This window comes from Thamnophis elegans, chromosome 7 (assembly GCF_009769535.1).
Source record: "Thamnophis elegans isolate rThaEle1 chromosome 7, rThaEle1.pri, whole genome shotgun sequence".
Classification (NCBI taxonomy): Eukaryota; Metazoa; Chordata; class Lepidosauria; order Squamata; family Colubridae; genus Thamnophis; species Thamnophis elegans.
The window spans coordinates 70,955,862-70,974,805 of NC_045547.1; the positions used below are offsets into that span (position 1 = coordinate 70,955,862).

At 38.3% G+C, this 18,944-nt stretch overlaps 2 protein-coding genes across 8 annotated transcripts in view; both read right to left on the reverse strand.

The window, feature by feature from the left end:
• The window catches only part of ARFGAP3 (ADP ribosylation factor GTPase activating protein 3), a 35,402-nt gene extending 26,080 nt beyond the window's left edge, over window positions 1-9,322 (reverse strand). For all 5 annotated transcript variants that reach the window (XM_032220854.1, XM_032220853.1, XM_032220851.1 and 2 more), the window contains exons 1-3: window positions 9,084-9,322; window positions 4,574-4,692; window positions 2,023-2,095 (exon numbers count right to left, since the gene is read on the reverse strand). In XM_032220854.1, coding sequence (XP_032076745.1) covers window positions 2,023-2,095; window positions 4,574-4,692; window positions 9,084-9,152 — 261 coding nt within the window. In that variant the 5' untranslated portion in view covers window positions 9,153-9,322. The remainder of the gene's footprint in view (window positions 1-2,022; window positions 2,096-4,573; window positions 4,693-9,083) is intronic.
• A 3,137-nt stretch (window positions 9,323-12,459) lies between these two features.
• Window positions 12,460-18,944, reverse strand: part of PACSIN2 (protein kinase C and casein kinase substrate in neurons 2) — a 62,862-nt gene continuing 56,377 nt past the window's right edge. For all 3 annotated transcript variants that reach the window (XM_032220886.1, XM_032220885.1, XM_032220884.1), the window contains one exon: window positions 12,460-14,497. In XM_032220886.1, coding sequence (XP_032076777.1) covers window positions 14,385-14,497 — 113 coding nt within the window. In that variant the 3' untranslated portion in view covers window positions 12,460-14,384. The remainder of the gene's footprint in view (window positions 14,498-18,944) is intronic.

An 18,944-nucleotide genomic window follows, 5' to 3' on the forward strand; every position in this document is an offset into this window, starting at 1 on the left:
TTCAATGTAATTTGACTCCACATGTATACTGTTTTTTTTTCTCTTTCTTTTTACTTTTTCTTTAAAAATAGGATAGGCCAAGTATATTGACATGTAGCGGAAATACACCAAGGAGAGGAGGAGTGGGAAAGAAGAAAGGGGGGTAGAGAAGGATAGGAGAGAGGGTGGGGGGGAAGATGAGAAGGATGGGGGGGAGTGGATTGTGGAGAGAGGAGTGGTAGAGGGGGAGGGGAAGTAGAGTAGAGGGGGATGTTGGAGGGAAGATAGAAAGTTGGAGGGTGGTGGAAGAAAGAGGTGTATGGAGAGCGGAAGAGTTACATTGGGTTTCTATTTTCTGGGGCACTGTTGACAAGCGGAACTGATGTAATTATTGTTTAATGCAGTATGGTGTTGGTTATGTATAGTATACATGTGAGTGTGCGTTATGAAAATGAAAATGGAAATTATATATATATATATATATATATATATATATATATATATATTGATTTAAAAAATTATTTTAAAATCCTCAATGTCATTGCTGACTAGTTCATTTTTTTCAGAAGGTTGAAGAATACATAACAGCAGAGTTGGGAGGGATCTTGGAGGTCTTTTGGTCCAACCCCCCCTCCTGCTCCCTCTCACAGTTTTTGCACCAGGTACCACCTATGCTATGCCTGTGCATTTGGTTTTTCTTGCCCAAGTACAAAGTCTTACTTTTCTCAGCACTGAATTGCTGTTTGTTGGATAGGGTCCAGTGTTCAAGTCTGTCAAGATCCTTTTGGGTCTGGAGCCTGTCTTCTAAAATTTTGGCTACTCCCCCCTCAGTTTGGTGTCATCTGCAAACTTGATGCATTCCAATTTTCTCCCTTCATCTCAACCATTTATGAAGATATTGAAGAGTAGTGGGCCTAAGAAAAGAACTCTTACTGCATCCTTCCATCCATGTCAATGTAGTTCCATTGAGGATTACACCTCCAGCTGGTGGTGATGCTGTCGATACCAGGAGTCTCCAACCTTGGCAATTTTAAGACTTGTGGACTTCAACTCCCAGAGTTCCTCAGCCAAAGCTGCCATGTTCACTATCCATACTTCTTTGTTTTCCTTATAGACAATGATTAAGTTTGGTGTTTATTCGCTTTCTTTGGCTGTTGCTACACACTGGGGGCTGATATTCAAGTGACCATCCACTAGCATTCCAAGATTCCTCTCAGTTGCTGCTTTTGAGCCAAGTTTTGCCTAATCTGTACTTGTACCTTTGGTTTTTCCTGCCTCGGTGTAAAACCTTGCTTTTCTTAACTGTCTTACAACAGTAGTTCTAATTGCAATTGTTAGGTGAACGCTGCATGGTTGTTAAGAGGTGACATCATATGATTGCCATTTGTGATCTGCCAGCTTGCCGGCTCACTTTGCTTATTTATCGAAAGCCAGTAGTGAAGGTTGCAAATGGCAATTAGGTAACCCTAGGATTGTAATTGCAGGCCTGATTGCCAAGGTCCCAAATTGCAACAATGGGACCGCAGGGATGCTGTAATAACTGCAGCTGTTACGTGTCTTCATTCACCACCATCGAAATTTCAGTTGCTGAATGAATGATTGTTTGCCATCAAAGCTTATTCCATAATAGAATTGTGTGCATCAAGAGAATTGATGATGTGCCATGAAGTGGAGATCGACTCTTAATGACCAAACAGATGGACCTTTTCCAGGATGATCTGGCCTCTTTTAGCTCTCCCAATAGTGCACAGATTCCCGCTGTGAGATTGAATCCATCCATTTTGCTGCTAGAATAAGGCTGAGCCTGAGGGCGGGGTCAAATGCATCATAGGTTTGGAGTCCCCCTCCTTCCCCTTGGCAGAAGCTGGGACAAGTAACGGGAGCTCACTCCATTACGCTAGGGATTTGAACCACCAAACTGCTGAGACTTTCTGATTGACAAGCTCAGCCTCTTAGCCACTGAACCACCGTGTGACCCTTAAATCAGTTAATTACGGATTCCTAGAAACCAGGAAAAAACCAAGCAAGTTTTAATGTACTTACAGCATTTGCATTTCCTCCAACTTGCATGCACCTCAACTGAAACCATGACCAGTTTGAGTCTAATTCTGTGGATCTAAAACCAAAAAAATAGAAGTAATTTCTGAAGAACCATTTAATACCAATAGCAGGCTTATATACCTCTTCATCGTGTTTTATAGCCTTCTCTAAACAATTTACAGAGTCAGTATATTGTCCCCCCCACAAACAATCTGGGTCCTCCTTTTACTGATTTCAAAAGGATGGAAGGCTGAGTTAACCTTGAGCTGGTGAGACTTGAACTGCCGAACTGCTGACAGTCGGCAGTCAGGAGAATTATCCTACAATACTGCATTCTAACCACTGCGTCACCATGGCTCTTTTTAAAAAACGACAACAAAGTAGTATATCTTTTGAAGCAACAAGGAGGCCTGGGGGCATATTAAAAATAAAACAAAAGCCAAAGAAGATACAGACCCATTGAAAAAACAAGGTAGTTATTCTTCATCCTAAAAGGAACCTATATGGAATGTCTTAAGTCAACATTTTAGCAATGTTTTAGATGAGAGGGTTATGAAGGAAGGATGATACAAAATTAGGAAAGGCAAATTGCTTAGATGAATATAATGAAATATGGTTATTCTTTATTGAAACCATTGTAGAGATGCAATGTAGATGTTTGAAAACCACCCAGAGACACTTAGGCGAGATGGGTGATGTAAAAATTTAATTAAAGAAACAAACAAATAAATAAATAAAATAGAACTATATATACACATACACACAAGGAAAATTTATATCATTATTTTGTTCTCCTTTTTTCTATCATTTTTCCTTATTCCGTTTAGTTAAAAAGCCACGAAACAAGATTGAAGAAGGTGTCGAGTGGCTTGAAGTATGGAGTGAAAGGAGTAGAATGGAATTTGACATAGAGAATATAAAGTTCAATATCTTTGATAGGAAAAATGTATCATATTTTGGAGTATAAGACTCACTGGAATATAAGATGCACCAAGATTTTGAAGAGGTAAATTTTAAAAAAAGTTTTTGCACTCTGCAGGCCTCCCAAACCCTCTGCACGCCTCATTTTTTGTGAAAAATGGGGCATCAGAGAGTTTGAGTGGCCTGCAAAATACTCCCGGGGTTTGGGGGGGGGAGATTTAAAAACAGCCCATTTTTTGCTCGTTTTTTGCCCTCCCCAGCCCCCAGGAGCACTTTGCAGGCCTCCCAAAGCCTCTGCATGCAGGGATGGGGTTTTGGGAGGCCAAAAATGCTGTATTCAATGTATAAGACACACCCAGATTTTCTCCCTCTTTTGGGGGGAAAAAGGTGCGTCTTATACTCCAAAAAATACAGTAAGCTCTGGGTATCCTTGTCAACACAAAGTTAACATTAATTCAGTGTAGTGTGATGCTGTCTTGGCATGTATTATCAAAAATATAAGTTCATATTATAGAAAAAAATGTTTCCAATCCATTTTGCTTTGGTCAGATTTTACAGTTACAGATTAGAACAAGTTCAGAAGCGGATTTCCCAGATGGTGAACAGCCTGGAAATCAAGCTCTATATGGAATGGTTAAGGATTTGAGAAGAAAGTTATGATAGTCTTTTTTATTATCCCAGATGTAATACAAGAAGCAGATTTTTTCACCACAATTTAATTAATTAAACGGAATTGAGGAGAGCAACAGGTTGGTAATCTCTTTCATACTTTACATTGAAAAGGTTTATAAGGAATTAAGCATCTCCTTCTGAATGTTTGCTGCATGGTTTTTGAAAATGCTGCGAACGGGACAAGAAGAGCCGGGAAAGAGATAAATATGCAAAAGCATTATTGGCATATGAAACAAATGAAATAATATTCAACTTGATGGAGAGCCAATGAATTACTGAAAATATTTTAAAAGCTAAATAGTCAATTGCAGAACAATTGCCCAATCAGTATGTGAGTATTCAACTTTACAGGAGTTGGATTGTCAAACAAAAATAGCCAATCTTGGGGAAAGCTACTGCTACATTTGGTACATAAACTTCACCCATTTTAGTTGGAAATGACGAGTATAGGATTGTTCTTTATCAGATCTGCAAAACAATACTCACAGTAAAGTTGACGATATTTTAATTTATGGAGAGAACTGCAACTTACTATTCAAAGGAGTTAAAGCATAAAGTCCCAAGACATAATAGAAGAGTTGCAATTGATATTTGATACTAGTACAGCTAGCAAATCATGCAAACACTTTAAAAACAAACAAAAGATATGGGAAACATATATGCCAGAGTGACAAAAATCAGCGTAAATATTAACCAAAGCTTAGCTTGTAAATGAATTTTTCATCTGATACTCTATATTTTGAAATTCATGTAAGATACACCTTAATGAAAGGTGTGCCAGACTATTTCTATTTATTTTATATCGGTGCACCATAAAGACAGCCAACAGAAACAAGAGTGTTTCGAACCAAGAAGCATCTTTTCTACAAGATGAAGAAATATATATGTACATATAGACACAAAAACTGAGGAAAATATCCCCTATGAATGAACCGCATGCATTGCTAAATGAATTGCTTACCGAACGAAACTCAAGTGAACGCCAAGTGAGCGATGAGTCCCAGAGCAGTCAATACAGAGGAAAACTCCATATGTTATGCTTGCCCAGCTTGGATTTTTTGCTCCACAGTCAAAACATAACTAGAAAACAGTCACAATTTAATTGTTATTACGCAGCATACTTTTGTCTCCTAAATAAGTATGATCTGCTGATTAAACCTACCTGCAAGTTTCTGTGGCACAATGGGGTAAGGGAAGTAACAGAAATACTAAAATCTGACATCCAACATATTGACATTTAAAATCTGACATTTAAAATATTTTTAACTTAACCAAACATATACGGGTAGCTCTTGTTTAATGATTGCCTTGTTTAGTGACCATTTGAAGCTATGATAGTGATAAAAAAAATAACATTAAGACCAATCTTCAAATTTGCAACCTTCTGTGAAAGTCTGCAAAGCAAAGGAAAGCTGAAATCAGGTGTTAAACACAGTCACAGTTTCAATTAATGAAACAAAGCCTTCAAATACAATTCAAGTGGCATGTATATTTCTGTTGTTGCACCTCTTGGAAATTCCTAAGGAGTGCACAGATAGATGAATGGATGGATGGATACAGATTCAGACATAAATATTTGCAAATCAATAAATACAATAAGAAACTTATCATATCCATATGTTGTCTGCAAGAGAGAGAATTCTAAAATATTCAAACAATGGCTTGAAATTACAGGGAAGGCAATAAGTTAATTAACCACCCTGATTAACTGCAAAGTTTCTCCAATAAATTATGTATCTCTCTGATAATTAGGCTGTAGGTCAGAAAAAATGAAAAGTATACCCAAAATTATTTGTTTTGCTAACAAAGTTAGCAAAGTTAGTTCCTGCTAACTTATAATGGATATAATGACTATAGTAGTACAGGTAGTCCTCGATTTATGATCATAATCGAGCCCAAAATTTCTGTTGCTAAGTGAAACATCTGTTAAGTGAATTTTGCCCATTTTATGACCTTTCTGGCCACAGTTAAGTGACTCACTGCAATTATTAAATTAAACATGGTTGTTAAGTGAATCTGGCTTCCCCATTGACTTTGCTTGTCAGAAGGTCACAAAAGTGGAATCACAGAACCCCAGGACACGGCAGCTGTCATAAATAATCAGTTGCTAAGTGCCTGGATTTTTATCACATGCCTATGGGGCTGCTGCAATAGTCTTAAGTATGAAAAACAGTCATAAGTCACTTTTTTCAGTGCTGTTGTAATGTTGAACAGTCACTAAATGAACTGTGGTAAATCGAGGACTACCTGAACATACGCAAAGGACATTATGATTTGGTAAAACAACATATTGACTTAGATATACTGCTGCATCACGCTAGCTGTTCTTACTGTCCAACAACTGCATATGAACATGTGTTTTAGCCAACATTAAAATGGCACAAATAGGAAGACTTTACAGACCTTGGATTACTTCCAAAAGCAAAGCAGGATAAGCCTGATTAAATCCTGGACACAAGACCATCACAGATCTCAAGGCTGTAAGCTAATGGGAAGTTAGAATAATTCTTGAAATAGTACTGCGGCCCAGATAATTACATGTAATAGATCCACTAGGAACTGCGTTTGATTTTAAGAAGATACTACTTTTATATAAGATACTATTTAAAGAACCTAATCAAAGTATCTCCCATAAAATAAGCATGTTTTCCTATTTCTTAGCTCTTCATAGGCAGCTGATTGATCACTGTGAACTTAGAAGACAAAAAGATCTCAGAGGTTTTTGATTTGATCCTGCATACTTCACCAGTCTTCAAGATAACTTGCTGGCATTTCTTTGAGAGCAACAATGAACATATGAAACCCAAATATTCCCTTTTACTGTAGCCCCCACACCTTTTCCGAAACCAACTTGGTCTCAGAATCTAATGTATCCACGTTATGGACACAAATAATTGCACTGAAATTCTTAATGCTTAATTAAGAACTCATTCAACTAAATAAATTGGCTTGCTCTGATCGATGCTGCCCTTTATTTCTTCATCTTAAAGATGGCATTATATTCATGTAAACTTAATTCATATACACCATTAAGTTCCTTGCTTAATTATTGGAAAAAAATTCTGAAACACTCAAAATGAGCATGTTGCTTTAAAGTTATTTTCACAGAATGCAAGGGGATAGAATTACTTGATACTTTATTAATCTAATAAAATAATTTCGGTCTAAATATTCAAAAGCAAACAAATACCTTAAGATAAACTGGCATTTTGCAATGCAATTGAAGCTTGCATTGCAAAAACAATTGTTTCTTTTGATACACATGGACATTTTCAGTTAACTCATCAATTTCTAGCTTAACTTTAAAGACTGCATTCCACAGTGATGTAAACATATGCTACTGGGATCGAAAAAGGGAACTTTGAACTTGGATTCCAGCACAGAGGAAGTGAACATTAATGTTATTTTAAAATGATATGGCTAGTAAGGATTTAAATATGCCATAGAAAATATTCTCACAAAGTACCAACAATAAAAAAATATTTTGGCCTTGGATTAACATTATAGTATCTTCAAGCCAGGGAAAGATCAGGAAAAACAGCATGTTATCATGAGTAAATAATTACATTAAGTGATTGCTTGCAAATGAACACTGGCTAGAATGTGAGACTGTCAAATGATAGCAACATCCCACAATATACACTGGGGCCAGGAATTAATAGGATTGGAGTTTAGGTGCAACATTTTTGAGTGAGAAAACAAGACATCTATGCCAGGAAGTCTCTGGTGTTTGCTTTTTTACTATTATTCAATATTGAAAGTGTGTAATCTATTCTGGAAAGTGCATAAGATTTAGTAACTTTGGGAAAACCACTATGACACAATAGTCGAGTCTTCTTCTAGAAGTAGCCATACAGATTCAAATCCATTCTCTTGCACAAGCTGGCTGACTTGGGCCAGTTTGCTACTGTGATTTTATTGCAATATTTTCTTCACACAGCTGAGTAAAATTTCACTTTAGATGCAGCTGAAATAACAGGCATGATCCAAGTCTCAGTATTATTGTTATACAACGTGTTTTTTTCTCTTGGAGGACTTGAGTGGGGATGGCACCAGTATCTTCATGCCACCACCCTGCAAGATGCAGAGACTGGCTTTAAAGTCTTCTACCTGAACGGGGTCTTGACCTTGCCTCTCCCAAGTTCAACACCCAAACCTGTACCTTTATTAGCAGAAAAGCAATCTAATGATATTGAAGGCTTTGTGGATACATACCTATCTAGTCTAGTCTAGTGAATAAATAGAGAATAGAATAGAGTAGAATAGAATTCTTTATTGGCCAAGTGTGATTGGACACACAAGGAATTTGTCTTTGGTGCATGCAGTGGACATAAAGAAACTAAAATAGAATACATTCATCAAGAAGCATAAGAAACAACACTTAGCGATAGTCATAGGTTGCTAACAAGCAATCAAATCATATTAGGGAACAAAAAAACCCAATACAAATTGTAAAGATACAAGCAACGTGGTTACAGTCGTAAGTGGGAAGAGATAGGTACTAGGAAGGATGAGAAGAATAACAGTAATAGTCTTGTAAATAGTTTGACATGTCAAGGGAATTATTTGTTTAGCAGAGTGATGGCATTCGGGGGAAAACTCCTTGTGTCTAGTTGTTCTGGTGCGCAGTGCCCTATAGCGTCATTTTGAGGGCAGAAGTTGAAACAATTTATGTCCAGGATGCGAGGGGTCTGTAGATATTTTCACAGCCCTCTTTTTGACCCGTACAGTTTACAGGTCCTCAATGGAAGGCAGGTTAGTAGCAAATCGATTGTTTATTGCTTATTGTACCTATGACTCTCACAAAGTGTTTTTTTATTCTTGATGAATGCATTTTATTCTCCTTATGTACACTGAAAGCATCTGTACCAAAGACAAATTCCTTGTATGTCCAATGAAACTTGGCCAATAGAGCATTCTATTCTATTCTATATATTCTATTATATTCCATTCTATGTTCTGTTCTATTCTGTGTTCTATTCTATATTCTATTTTATTCTATATTCTATTCTATTATATATTCTGTTCTATTATATTGTATTCAATATTCTATTCTATTTTCTATTCTATTCTAAATGATAGTGCTGGAGAAATGCTTAGCCCCAATGCTTCCCCAGACGGTTCATTTTTCCCCGATTTCCAAGTCAATGATTTCCTACAGCCCCATCCAAATATGAATTCTATTTATAAACTCCCTCCCCGCCCCCCATAAAGCAGTAAATCCTGTAAAATGGATGAACCCATCCAGGTAATGAATGATCCTTCTGGGAACAAGCTGCCTTCTTCGGGGATGTCGCTCAGCAATCTCCCCACCTTCAGGGTTTCCTGAGGGTCTCCTCCCCACCCCCCAAACCTCAGGATAAACACGCTTGGGCTTCCCGGCTCCCCCACACGCAACTCCCACTCGCTCCGCCTCTCGCCGCCTTGCAACGTGTCACTCGGAAGCCCGACGCTTCGCTTCCTCTGCCTACCTTGTTGGTGGCGACGGCGCGGAGCCGCTTGAAGACAGTCGCCAAATCGTGCTTGCTAGGTTCGCACATCCCTCCGCGGAGCCCCTATTTTGGGGGGTCTCGCTGCCGTTTCAAACGGTGCCGCCGCTCCTCCTTCTGACGGTGCTGCTTTCGCCGCTGCTGCCAGACCGGCGGAAACAGGAGACGGTGACGCAGGCGCGTTGAAGCACCAGGAACGAAGCCGCTTTCGTCCCACTACGCCCGCGTCCCGCCCACCAAGGGGCGGGGCCCCGGCGCGCTCTGCCCCCCCCCCCCCCCCAATGTCGCGGAGAAAAGCGACCTAGAGAGCCCAGGCGTGCGCGACGGGTCCCTGCCGCTGATTTGTCCGCCGCGGATTGGAGGGCGTCCCTCGGACGACCCCGCCCACCCTTCTTTCCCTCTCCTTCTCCTCCCACGTGATACAACGGGACGTTGCTAGGAGAGCTTGGAGAACGGAGGGCCGGAGGCCTCGCGGATGACGTCATCTGGGCTGGCCTTTATTCGGTGGGCGGGGCCTAAGAGCATTGAAAGACGTCTGAAGAGACTTCGGCTTGTCTTGTCTTAGCTTGAACGTTGACAGCTGGATGGATCGATTTAGGGTGGGGAAGACCGGCAGAATAGCTCCCGGGCCAGTAGGGAATTTCGACAAGATCCGGAAAGAGGGGAAAGCCGGTTGTTCCCAGGCGAAGCATGCGTTCAACGGTCGAATTCGGCTTGGGAAGGGGCTTCCGTTCGCCCCTTCGAGTACTTTCTCCCCCTCCTCTGCCGAGAATGCCAGCAGACAGCTGGAGGGGCTCCTGGATTACCTGGAAAATCCTCTGCCCTGAAAGGAAAACGGGGGTTTGATCTTTTGCGGGGGTTGGAACTTAAGATTGAGTGGGTACAGGTAGTCCTCGAGGTACAACGGTTTGCTTAGTGACTAAAGTTACAACGGCACTGAAAAAAAGGGACTTACGATCATGGTTCACACTTATGACCGCTGCAGCATTCCACATGATTTACATTCGGATGCTTGACAACTAAGAGGTTTATGATAGTTGCAGTGTCCTGGGGTCATGTGATCCTCTTTTACGACCTTCTGACAAACAACGTCAATGGGGGAGCCAGATTCACTTAACATCCGTGGTGCCCATTTAACAACGGCAGGGATGCACTTAACAAATGTGGCCAGAAGAGATCTTAAAATGGGACAAATCTCGCTTAACAAATTGCTCACTTAGCAGCAGAAATTATGGTCGTAAGTTGAGGACTGCTTGTACTGTTTATGTTGTCATAGGCTGGAGGAAGACAATAACAAATGACTTCTCAATTGTTGTCAAGAGTGTTCTTGAAATCACCAGGAGTTAAGCTTGGTATTGTTAACTAAAACGAAGAAACTGTTTGCAAACGATGTTTTAATTACTGCTCTTCTGAGCAGAATAGAAGTCAAATCATGGAATGATAAAATGAACAATGATCTTCTTGGGTTGTCAACAAACATGCATTATTTATTTAGTTGTTTATATTTAGAGGCTGCCAATCTCCCTCATAGAATGACTTTCTATCCAATCTTTATTATTTTTATGCATAGTTCAAGGCTTTATTTTTTCCAGTGAGTTGTAGAAGAATATACTTTTTTTTTATTTTAAATTAAGTAAACAGCCACCAGCTTCAGTTATTCTTTAGAGGATAACTAACTTTGCTCTTGTTTAATGAAGTAGAAACAAGCAACATACAATAAAGCTTTCCCTAGAGGTTTTCTGATAAAACAAGAAACTTTTCTTTTAAAAAAAAAAACATTATTAGCTAAGTATAGAGATAAATATTTCTGTAGGACTAGGGGAGGTATGATAGCAGTGTCCCAATATTTGAGGGGCTGTCAGAAGGACAGGCGAGTCAAACTATTTTCCAAAGCACCAGAAGGCAAAACAAGAACCAATGGATGGAAACTAATCAAGGAGAGAAGCAACCAAGAACTGAGGCAAAATTTCCTAACAGTGAGAACAATCAGCCAGCTGGAATGCCTTACATTCATAAGTTATATGTGCTGCATCACTGGAGGCTTTCAAGAAGAGGCTGGACAGCCATTTGTCTGAAATGGTATAGACTCTCCTGCTTGTGCAGGGAGTTGGGCTAGATGACCTTCAATGTTAGACATGGTATAGCAACTGTATTACTTATTCTAATGGATGGATTTATTTGGGCTCATGACTTTTGTTGCAATCTGGATGAGGGGACTGCCCCCCCAATGTACACCTGGTCGTTTCAGACCTCTTAGTAGTCTTTGATAGCATCAGTCATAGGGTTCTTGTCCCATATAGGATGGTTAGGAATTGGGAATACCTCTCTTATAGTGGTTTCACACCTTCCTGAGTAGACGAGCTTAGGCAATTGTGAGAGGAGTTAATTGTGAGTAGGATACCTTAGGGTTCATATTTGCCCTGTTCTTCATCATTTGCAAGAAATCACTAGGAAAGTTTATCATCAGGATGCTAATAATATCTAGATTTACATTTTCATACCAATCCAATCTAGTGACATTGGGAAAACCTTGATTTGGCATCTGGAAGCTATGAGGAAGTGGATGGGAAGTAAAAGCTCAATTTAAATCCTAGAATGTTGAAGGTGCTGTTTTCCCAGAAACAATCTGGCTTTCTACTATTTCCAGCTATGATGCTTTCCAAAAGGAACAGTCACAACAGGAATTATTTGTGGTTTTGCTTGAGAATCAGTTGGCGCTGTAGTGGGGCAAGTGTTACCTAGCTTTGGTTGGTAGATCAGGAATTCCTGCTATAACTCTTTGTGTCACTTCTAGAATATACTAATACTATAGCAATGCTACACATTAGCAGTACTTCATATATATTCTATGGCAAGGGTGTCAAACTCAATTTCATTGAGGGCCGCATCAGGGCTGTGGTTGACCTTGGAGGGCCAGGTGGGCGTGGCCAACTGGATGAGAGTGGCCAGCTTAACGAAAATCATTGGGCGTAGCTGGCTTGGGTGGGTGTGGCCAGCTTTATGCCACTCCCCAAACTGCTGCCGTGTTTCCTCTTCGCATTGGGTAGATCAGGCTGAAGCCATGCAGGCCGGCCCCTTACAATTTCCAGGATGGCCCCGCGGGCCTGATCTGACCACCTCATAGGCAGGATTTGGCCCACGGGACTTGTGTTTGACACCCCTGTTCTACGGGAATTTGTATTTAAGTGAAGGCACCTTTTCCCACATTAGCTATTATGTTTGGTGCTTACTCAGACTAGTCATTATGCATCCATTACCTTGAATAAATAGGTTTAATTTCTCTCAGGCTATAACCAAAAGAATATACAAATACAGTGCTTATGGTTAAAATAATATAGACCTTATGTGATACTAAAAATTTGTTCAATTTTTTATTTTTAAAATACTGTACTGTCAAAAATATTGTGGACTAATTGTTGACCATTTATTCAACATTTCCATTTCTGAACAATTATGCCGAAATACCAACATGACAGAGATCGAATAGCCACTTAATATAATTAATCTTCAATATCAATAAATATGTAAATTTCCACAGACAAATGGAATAATCAGGAAGCATTTACAGTATTTTCAGCTTCAACTATCATTTCAATTACAGTGTGATTCCCTAAGACATCTTTCTACCGATAACTTCTAAATTTTCTATAAAGCAACATTTTAAACAAGTTCACAACTTTGCTGTTTAAATTGCCTGCAAATCTATAGAGTCTGACACTTCTACAGCTGATCTGCAAACCAACCAAGTTTGTACAGTGTTTTGCTACAATAATCTACAGCGGATTAATGTTAACTTTGGAATCACATTTTAATCAACAATTATAGGTCTTTAGAATAAAACCCCAATATTATCATTTAACGACTTAGATCACAGTATACTTTTGTTCTTTTTTAGTGTGCTTTGGATGCATTTCCTGTCAAAAGAGTCAAAAGGTACACAATGAACTCTAATCCCTCTGGTCCCAGTGTCAATTACAAAGCTGTAACAAAGGGAGGACAAACTCACATTCTTGCAAGAGTGGATGTGACACTGTTCATGCAAACACTTGGGGGTAGGCACAGATGGAATGATAACTACAGTTGATTATAATATAATATGGAAGGGAAAACTGAGTTGTTACACCTTAAGAGGAAGGCTACATTCACAGTAGACAGGATGGAGCACAGCTAAGTCTTTTACCTTATACCTAAATGTGTATTTATGAAACAGCAAATTTAAATATGCCTGCATTTTAAGTTGCTTTGCTTACTTTAAAAGCTGCTGTTAACTTCCCACTGAAGTTAATAAAACATTGATATTCTGGTGTCAGATTCAATCTGAAAACTAATGCATATACAATAGATTTTCTAATTAACACATGCTCCCTAATTTTAATATCAAATTATATTTACATATATAGACAACTTAAAGAGCATATCAGTAAAAAGGCAGTACATTTTAGTCTCTGGCTTGAAAAAATAAACCCACATTTAACTTTCCAAATCACATAAAATCAGTAACTTACAGAACGTAAGTTTTATAATTGTATATTGTTTTTATAACGACATTCTTAAAATATGGGGAAATCTTTAAAATTTACATGATGTCCTTTAGGAAATCGAGATTTCAAGTGTCAAAATAATATTCATCAAGAAAAAACGAATCCTTAATATTTGCAGATAATTCTACTGGAATCTTTGCAATAGATACTGTAGTATATATGGCATTTTACACTATTAAGCCATGCTGACAGCATGAAAAAAATAAGAGTACAGGATTGAGAGGACAATACTTCTGAGTCATTATTCATGTAACAGCTAATGAAGTAGTAGACCATGCATGAAAAATGAAGTGCTACATAACTTTAAGTTTTAAAAATGCATTTTTCACAGATTGCTAACAAATGCAGCGTTGCAATAAAAAAAAATCTAAATTTCAAATGACGAAGATCAAGTTGCCACTGATTGAACGAAACCGGACTTAAGGCAACATCCCAAAAAAAAAAAGGAAATGAGGCACTGATTTTAGCAAATTATGGAGCAAAATTTAAAAAGCCATCGTAAAATATGATAAAAATGAAAGCTGTCACTTTTTTGCTGGCTTTCTGCTATCTTTAAGATGTCAACCTTTTCCTAGGTTTCAGCCTGAAGCATTGGAGATTGCTGAAGGAACATAGGAACCAATCAATTTAATTGCATTAAAAGATATATAGATAGATCAATAGATATATTTCAGTTCCTTTTATACTGAACCACAGGCATCATGTTGATTGATCGTTATTATATCATGTTCAGGATTATTCATCACTGGATTGGTTCTACATAATTTGCAGGATACAGCCCAACTTGTCCATTGTCCAGACGACCTTTGCACCATCCTTGTTCATCTTCATCTTCTATTTTAGTTAGTTCTTCTCCTACGGGAGAGAAAAAAAGTAGTCTGATAACCCATCTATATGAGAGAATGTGAATAAATGTTGTCCTTCTATAGCAGTTACGGTCTTCACTATTTCTACTAGTAAATTATAAGAAAATTAGACTAATCCCTTACTTTCCCCGTGCTCTATTCAAGAACCAGATTAGCAAGTCAAAAAAAAAATCGAACACAAATTATTATTGGGTTGTTATTAACCACAATGGACATTAATAGCGATTGGGATGAGACAATGATTTTAAAATAGAGTCACTCTTGAGCTGATATTTAAAACCCCATTTTCCACTTTTTAAATCTGCCTTTTAAATATTAATCTTCTTTATTAGAAGTATTCAAATATTAGAAGTATTTCATTGTATTTAAATACAATGACAATAAAGATTATACTTATACAAGATTGATTTTGCGTAGGGTTAGGGGATTGTGCCTTTGAACCATTTTTATTATTTATTTATTTATTTATTTATTTATTTATTTATTTATTTATTTATTTATTTATTTGTCAACATGTACAAGGTAATAGATATTGGTACAGACATGGAGATTATCGCATGAAATTGGTACAAATAGATGGATATAAATAAGTATAACATGGCACTAAACACATAAAATGAGTACATATCAATTGGAGCAGTAGGACAGGGATGGTAGGCATGCTGGTGCGCTTATTCACATGCCCTTAGGGACCTCTTAAAAGACGTGTGAGGTCCGCGGTGGACAGTTTAAGGTTAAAGATATGGGGGTTTGAGGAACTAACAATGGAATCAGGTAGAGTGTTCCAGGCATTGATCACCCTATTGCTGAAGTTGTACTTTCTGCAATCGAGTTTGGAGCGGTTTACTTTTAGTTTGTATCTATTGTTTGCCCATGTATTATTGCGATTGAAGCTGAAGTAATTGTTTGCAGGTAGGACGTTATAGCAGATAAATTTGTGTACTATGCTTAGGTTGGAACGAAGGCGGCGTAGTTCGACGTTGTCCAGGTGTAAAATTTCAAGCCTGGTGGCCTAAGGTATTTTATTGCAAGCAGAGGAGTTAAGTACTCTTCTTGTGAAATACCTCTGGACCCTCTCTGTTGTATTAATGTCCCGATATACAGTGTGAATTCCAGGCAGGAATTTTTGGCAATTGCCTGGATAAATCTCTACAGTTTTCTTGTCAACGTTTTCAGAAGTGGTTTGCCCTGGACTTTTTCACAGGACAAGAGTGACTGACTCAAAGTCACCCAGCTGGCTTCATGCCTAAGACAGGACTAGAACTCATGATCTCCTGGTTTCTAGTTTGGTGTCTTAAACCAGCGGTACCCAAGCTTTCCAGTTTGGCAGCTCAGGGAGGAGAGTCGTGTGAGTGGTAGGCGCACAGCTTCATTTGTATGAATGGCGGGCACTTGCCCATCTCTCCCGCAGCCTGATTTTGAACAGGCCATTGTCCAGGCATTCAGGATCCATGTCTTAAATTACTATACCAACCTGGGTCTACCAGTTAATATTAACACTATAATATTCTCTTATTATTGAATATGCATTGGAAATGCTTTATGCTCATCAAAGTAAGCACAAGCAGGAAATCCTTTTGATTACTTCAAAACAGAACTATATTTCTCTTCTACTTCTATTGTCCCAAAGATGCTTTTTCCAAGAGGCAAGTGGACTTTTGGGGTTTTCTTTGAAGACGTTTTGCTTCTCATCCAAGAAACTTCTTCAGTTCTGACTGGATGGTGGGGAAAGGAAGAATGCAAATGACCAGCTGTCTGCAAGGAATATAAATCCTTCCATTCCCTACTATCTAGTCAGAAGGAATTAAATTGGGAATTACCTCTACTGATATTATTTAAAAACAGTAACTGAAAAATTTTATACTAAAAAGTGAGGCTAGGTTGAAGTGCCCTTGGAGGCAATGCTGTGACATCTGCAGACTGAGATTGAGATGTTTGTGTGATTTAGACTAAGTTTGATTTAAGAGGAAGCTGTTAATAGCAAACTGGGTCATAAGAGAAGCCTAAACATTTTCATTATTCTGCTTTGCTGCACCTGAAAAAAAAGTTGAGTGCCATCGTTTTCCAAAATAAAACTACGAGAACGGTGAGCTATCACCATATTATGTCTTATGGCACACTTCCAGAATGTGCAGAATCTGCCTGTTAATCATTTAGCTCTTTTTAATTATCAAAGAGAAAGAATAAATGGGCTCTTAGATTTTTGAAATATGCTTTCTTTTCCCAAAAAAAGAATTGGAATGCCTATCCCAGTTTAGTTGGAAAGAGAAAAATTCAGTGAAGAAAAATGGACAGGTGCCTGACAAAGCGAATAGTAGTTATTTTGAATAAACACATGCCTGGTTCAAAAGAGAATTAATCAGTAGGTAGTCTTAATTTTAAAGTAATTAGTTCATTATTTTATTTTACTAAGACAATCAAAAGCTTTTAAAAAGACAAGGGTAAATTATTCCTGAAATTCTTGCCAAGAAAATTCTTGCCCCCAGGAGATAAGGCTGGCTCGAAGCTAATAGTAATTATTCATATTCATTTTTTTACAAACGGTAAAGCCATATTACTTTTTACAACCACAATAATGATCATATGGTAAATGTATACATTGCTACTTAGTGTGTGCAAACATCTTACAGAGAAGAGCAACTAAGATGATTAGGGGACTAGAGACTAAAACATAGGAAGAACGGTTGCAGGAACTAGATATGTAGTTTAATGAAAAGATTGACTAAGGGAGACGTGATAGCAGTATTCCAATATCTCAGGGGCTGCCACAAAGAAGAGGGAGTCAAACTATTCTCCAAGGCACCTGACGGTAGAACAAGAAGCAATGGGTGGAAACTAATCAAGGAGAGAAGCAACTTAGGAGAAATTTCCTGACAGTTAGAACAATTAATCAGTGGAACAGCTTGCCTCCAGAAGTTGTGAATGCCCCAACACTGGGAAGTCTTTAAAAAGATGTTGGATAGGACTTCCTGGGAGGAGCCTGCTGGTGGTGGCAGCAAAAAAATCAGCTGCCTCCGAATTCCTGGCTACGTACCTGTTTAGAGGATCTTCCATCTGACGTCTTATCAGGTTTTCTTATCCTTCAGGCAAGAAGGAAAGAAGAAATTGTTTTGCTGGCAAATGCTCTTCGATTTTTGCAGCTTTTGTGCTTGCAGGGAAAGGGGGGCTAGCCCAAGGCAGAACAGCTGTCCGTGCTGGGAATTTCAAACTGCCTTGTGCAGGACAAAGTAGGTCTCCCCCACTCTGTTCAAAGTTTTGTTTGATTTAATCTTATCACGAGCTGAATCCATTTCCGTGCACAATAATTGTTTATCAACATTTTAGCTTCTTTTCTTTTTCTCCTCCGAAAAATTATTTACTTAGAGGCTTTTAAAATGGCGCCGAGCAGGCTGGTTTCTCCGGTAATAATGAACACTTTTTGTTAATCCTCACAAGAATTCACAAGAATTCAAAACAAAAGAGACTGCTTATCATATGTTTTGGTTTCACAATAGGCCAGCAGAAGCTTTTTAATTAGTTATATTTCTACAAGAATTTCACTCCTTCATTAACTTTGCTTATCTGGAAGTTAAATGGTGATGAATCTGCTGAACGGTCTTGTTACAATGTTTACTCACTGAAAGTTTTGCCAAGCCTTAACTTCAAAATAAAAGGGGAACTCAGCCTCTTTACTTAAAGCTGCATATTCAGGCAATAGAGTTTTATTAACTGCAGGCAGATAAATTTTGAAATGGCTTCAAAACCAAATACTAACTTGAAGTTGTAAATTTTTTTCTTATTACTATTCAAAATACCAGCTTCAATTTTGTAAAAGGCTTTCTTATCCAGCTGCGTTACAAAATGGCGATTTTATAGCTTCTGCGTTTGATATATGACACACTCAATCAGCTCTATTCTCCTGAAGACTTCTCCTTATTAACTGTTAAAAGTCTATAAATAGTATCCCATTTAAAACCGAGGGGAGCAGAGACTTTGTTTGTTTGTGCATTTTTTTATAATGGCTCCCAAATCGAAGCAGTCTAAGCGTTTCCTTAATAATACATCTCAAGAAATTGTTACCAAATCGCTGCCCTTGCCTCCCACGCCCTCTACTGGAGATCTCTTAACGCAAGAATTTCTTTTTGAAACCCTTAAAGAGTTCAGACAGGAAATTAAACAACTTTTATCGGACTTATATGATAAACTGGACGCCAAGATTGCTCAAACAAGGGAAGATACGATCAGAGTTATGACTGTTATGACAGACTATGTTTCTGAAATGGAGGACAAATTGGAACTTTTGGAAAAAACTAATTCTAATTTGACATCTAAAATTCAAACGTTACAACAGGAAGTTGAAAATGCTCAAAAACAACTCGTTATGATAAATTGCAATAAGACTGCGTTTGCAATAAGAATCAGAGGATTGCGTGAAAAGGAACAGGAGAATTTGAAAC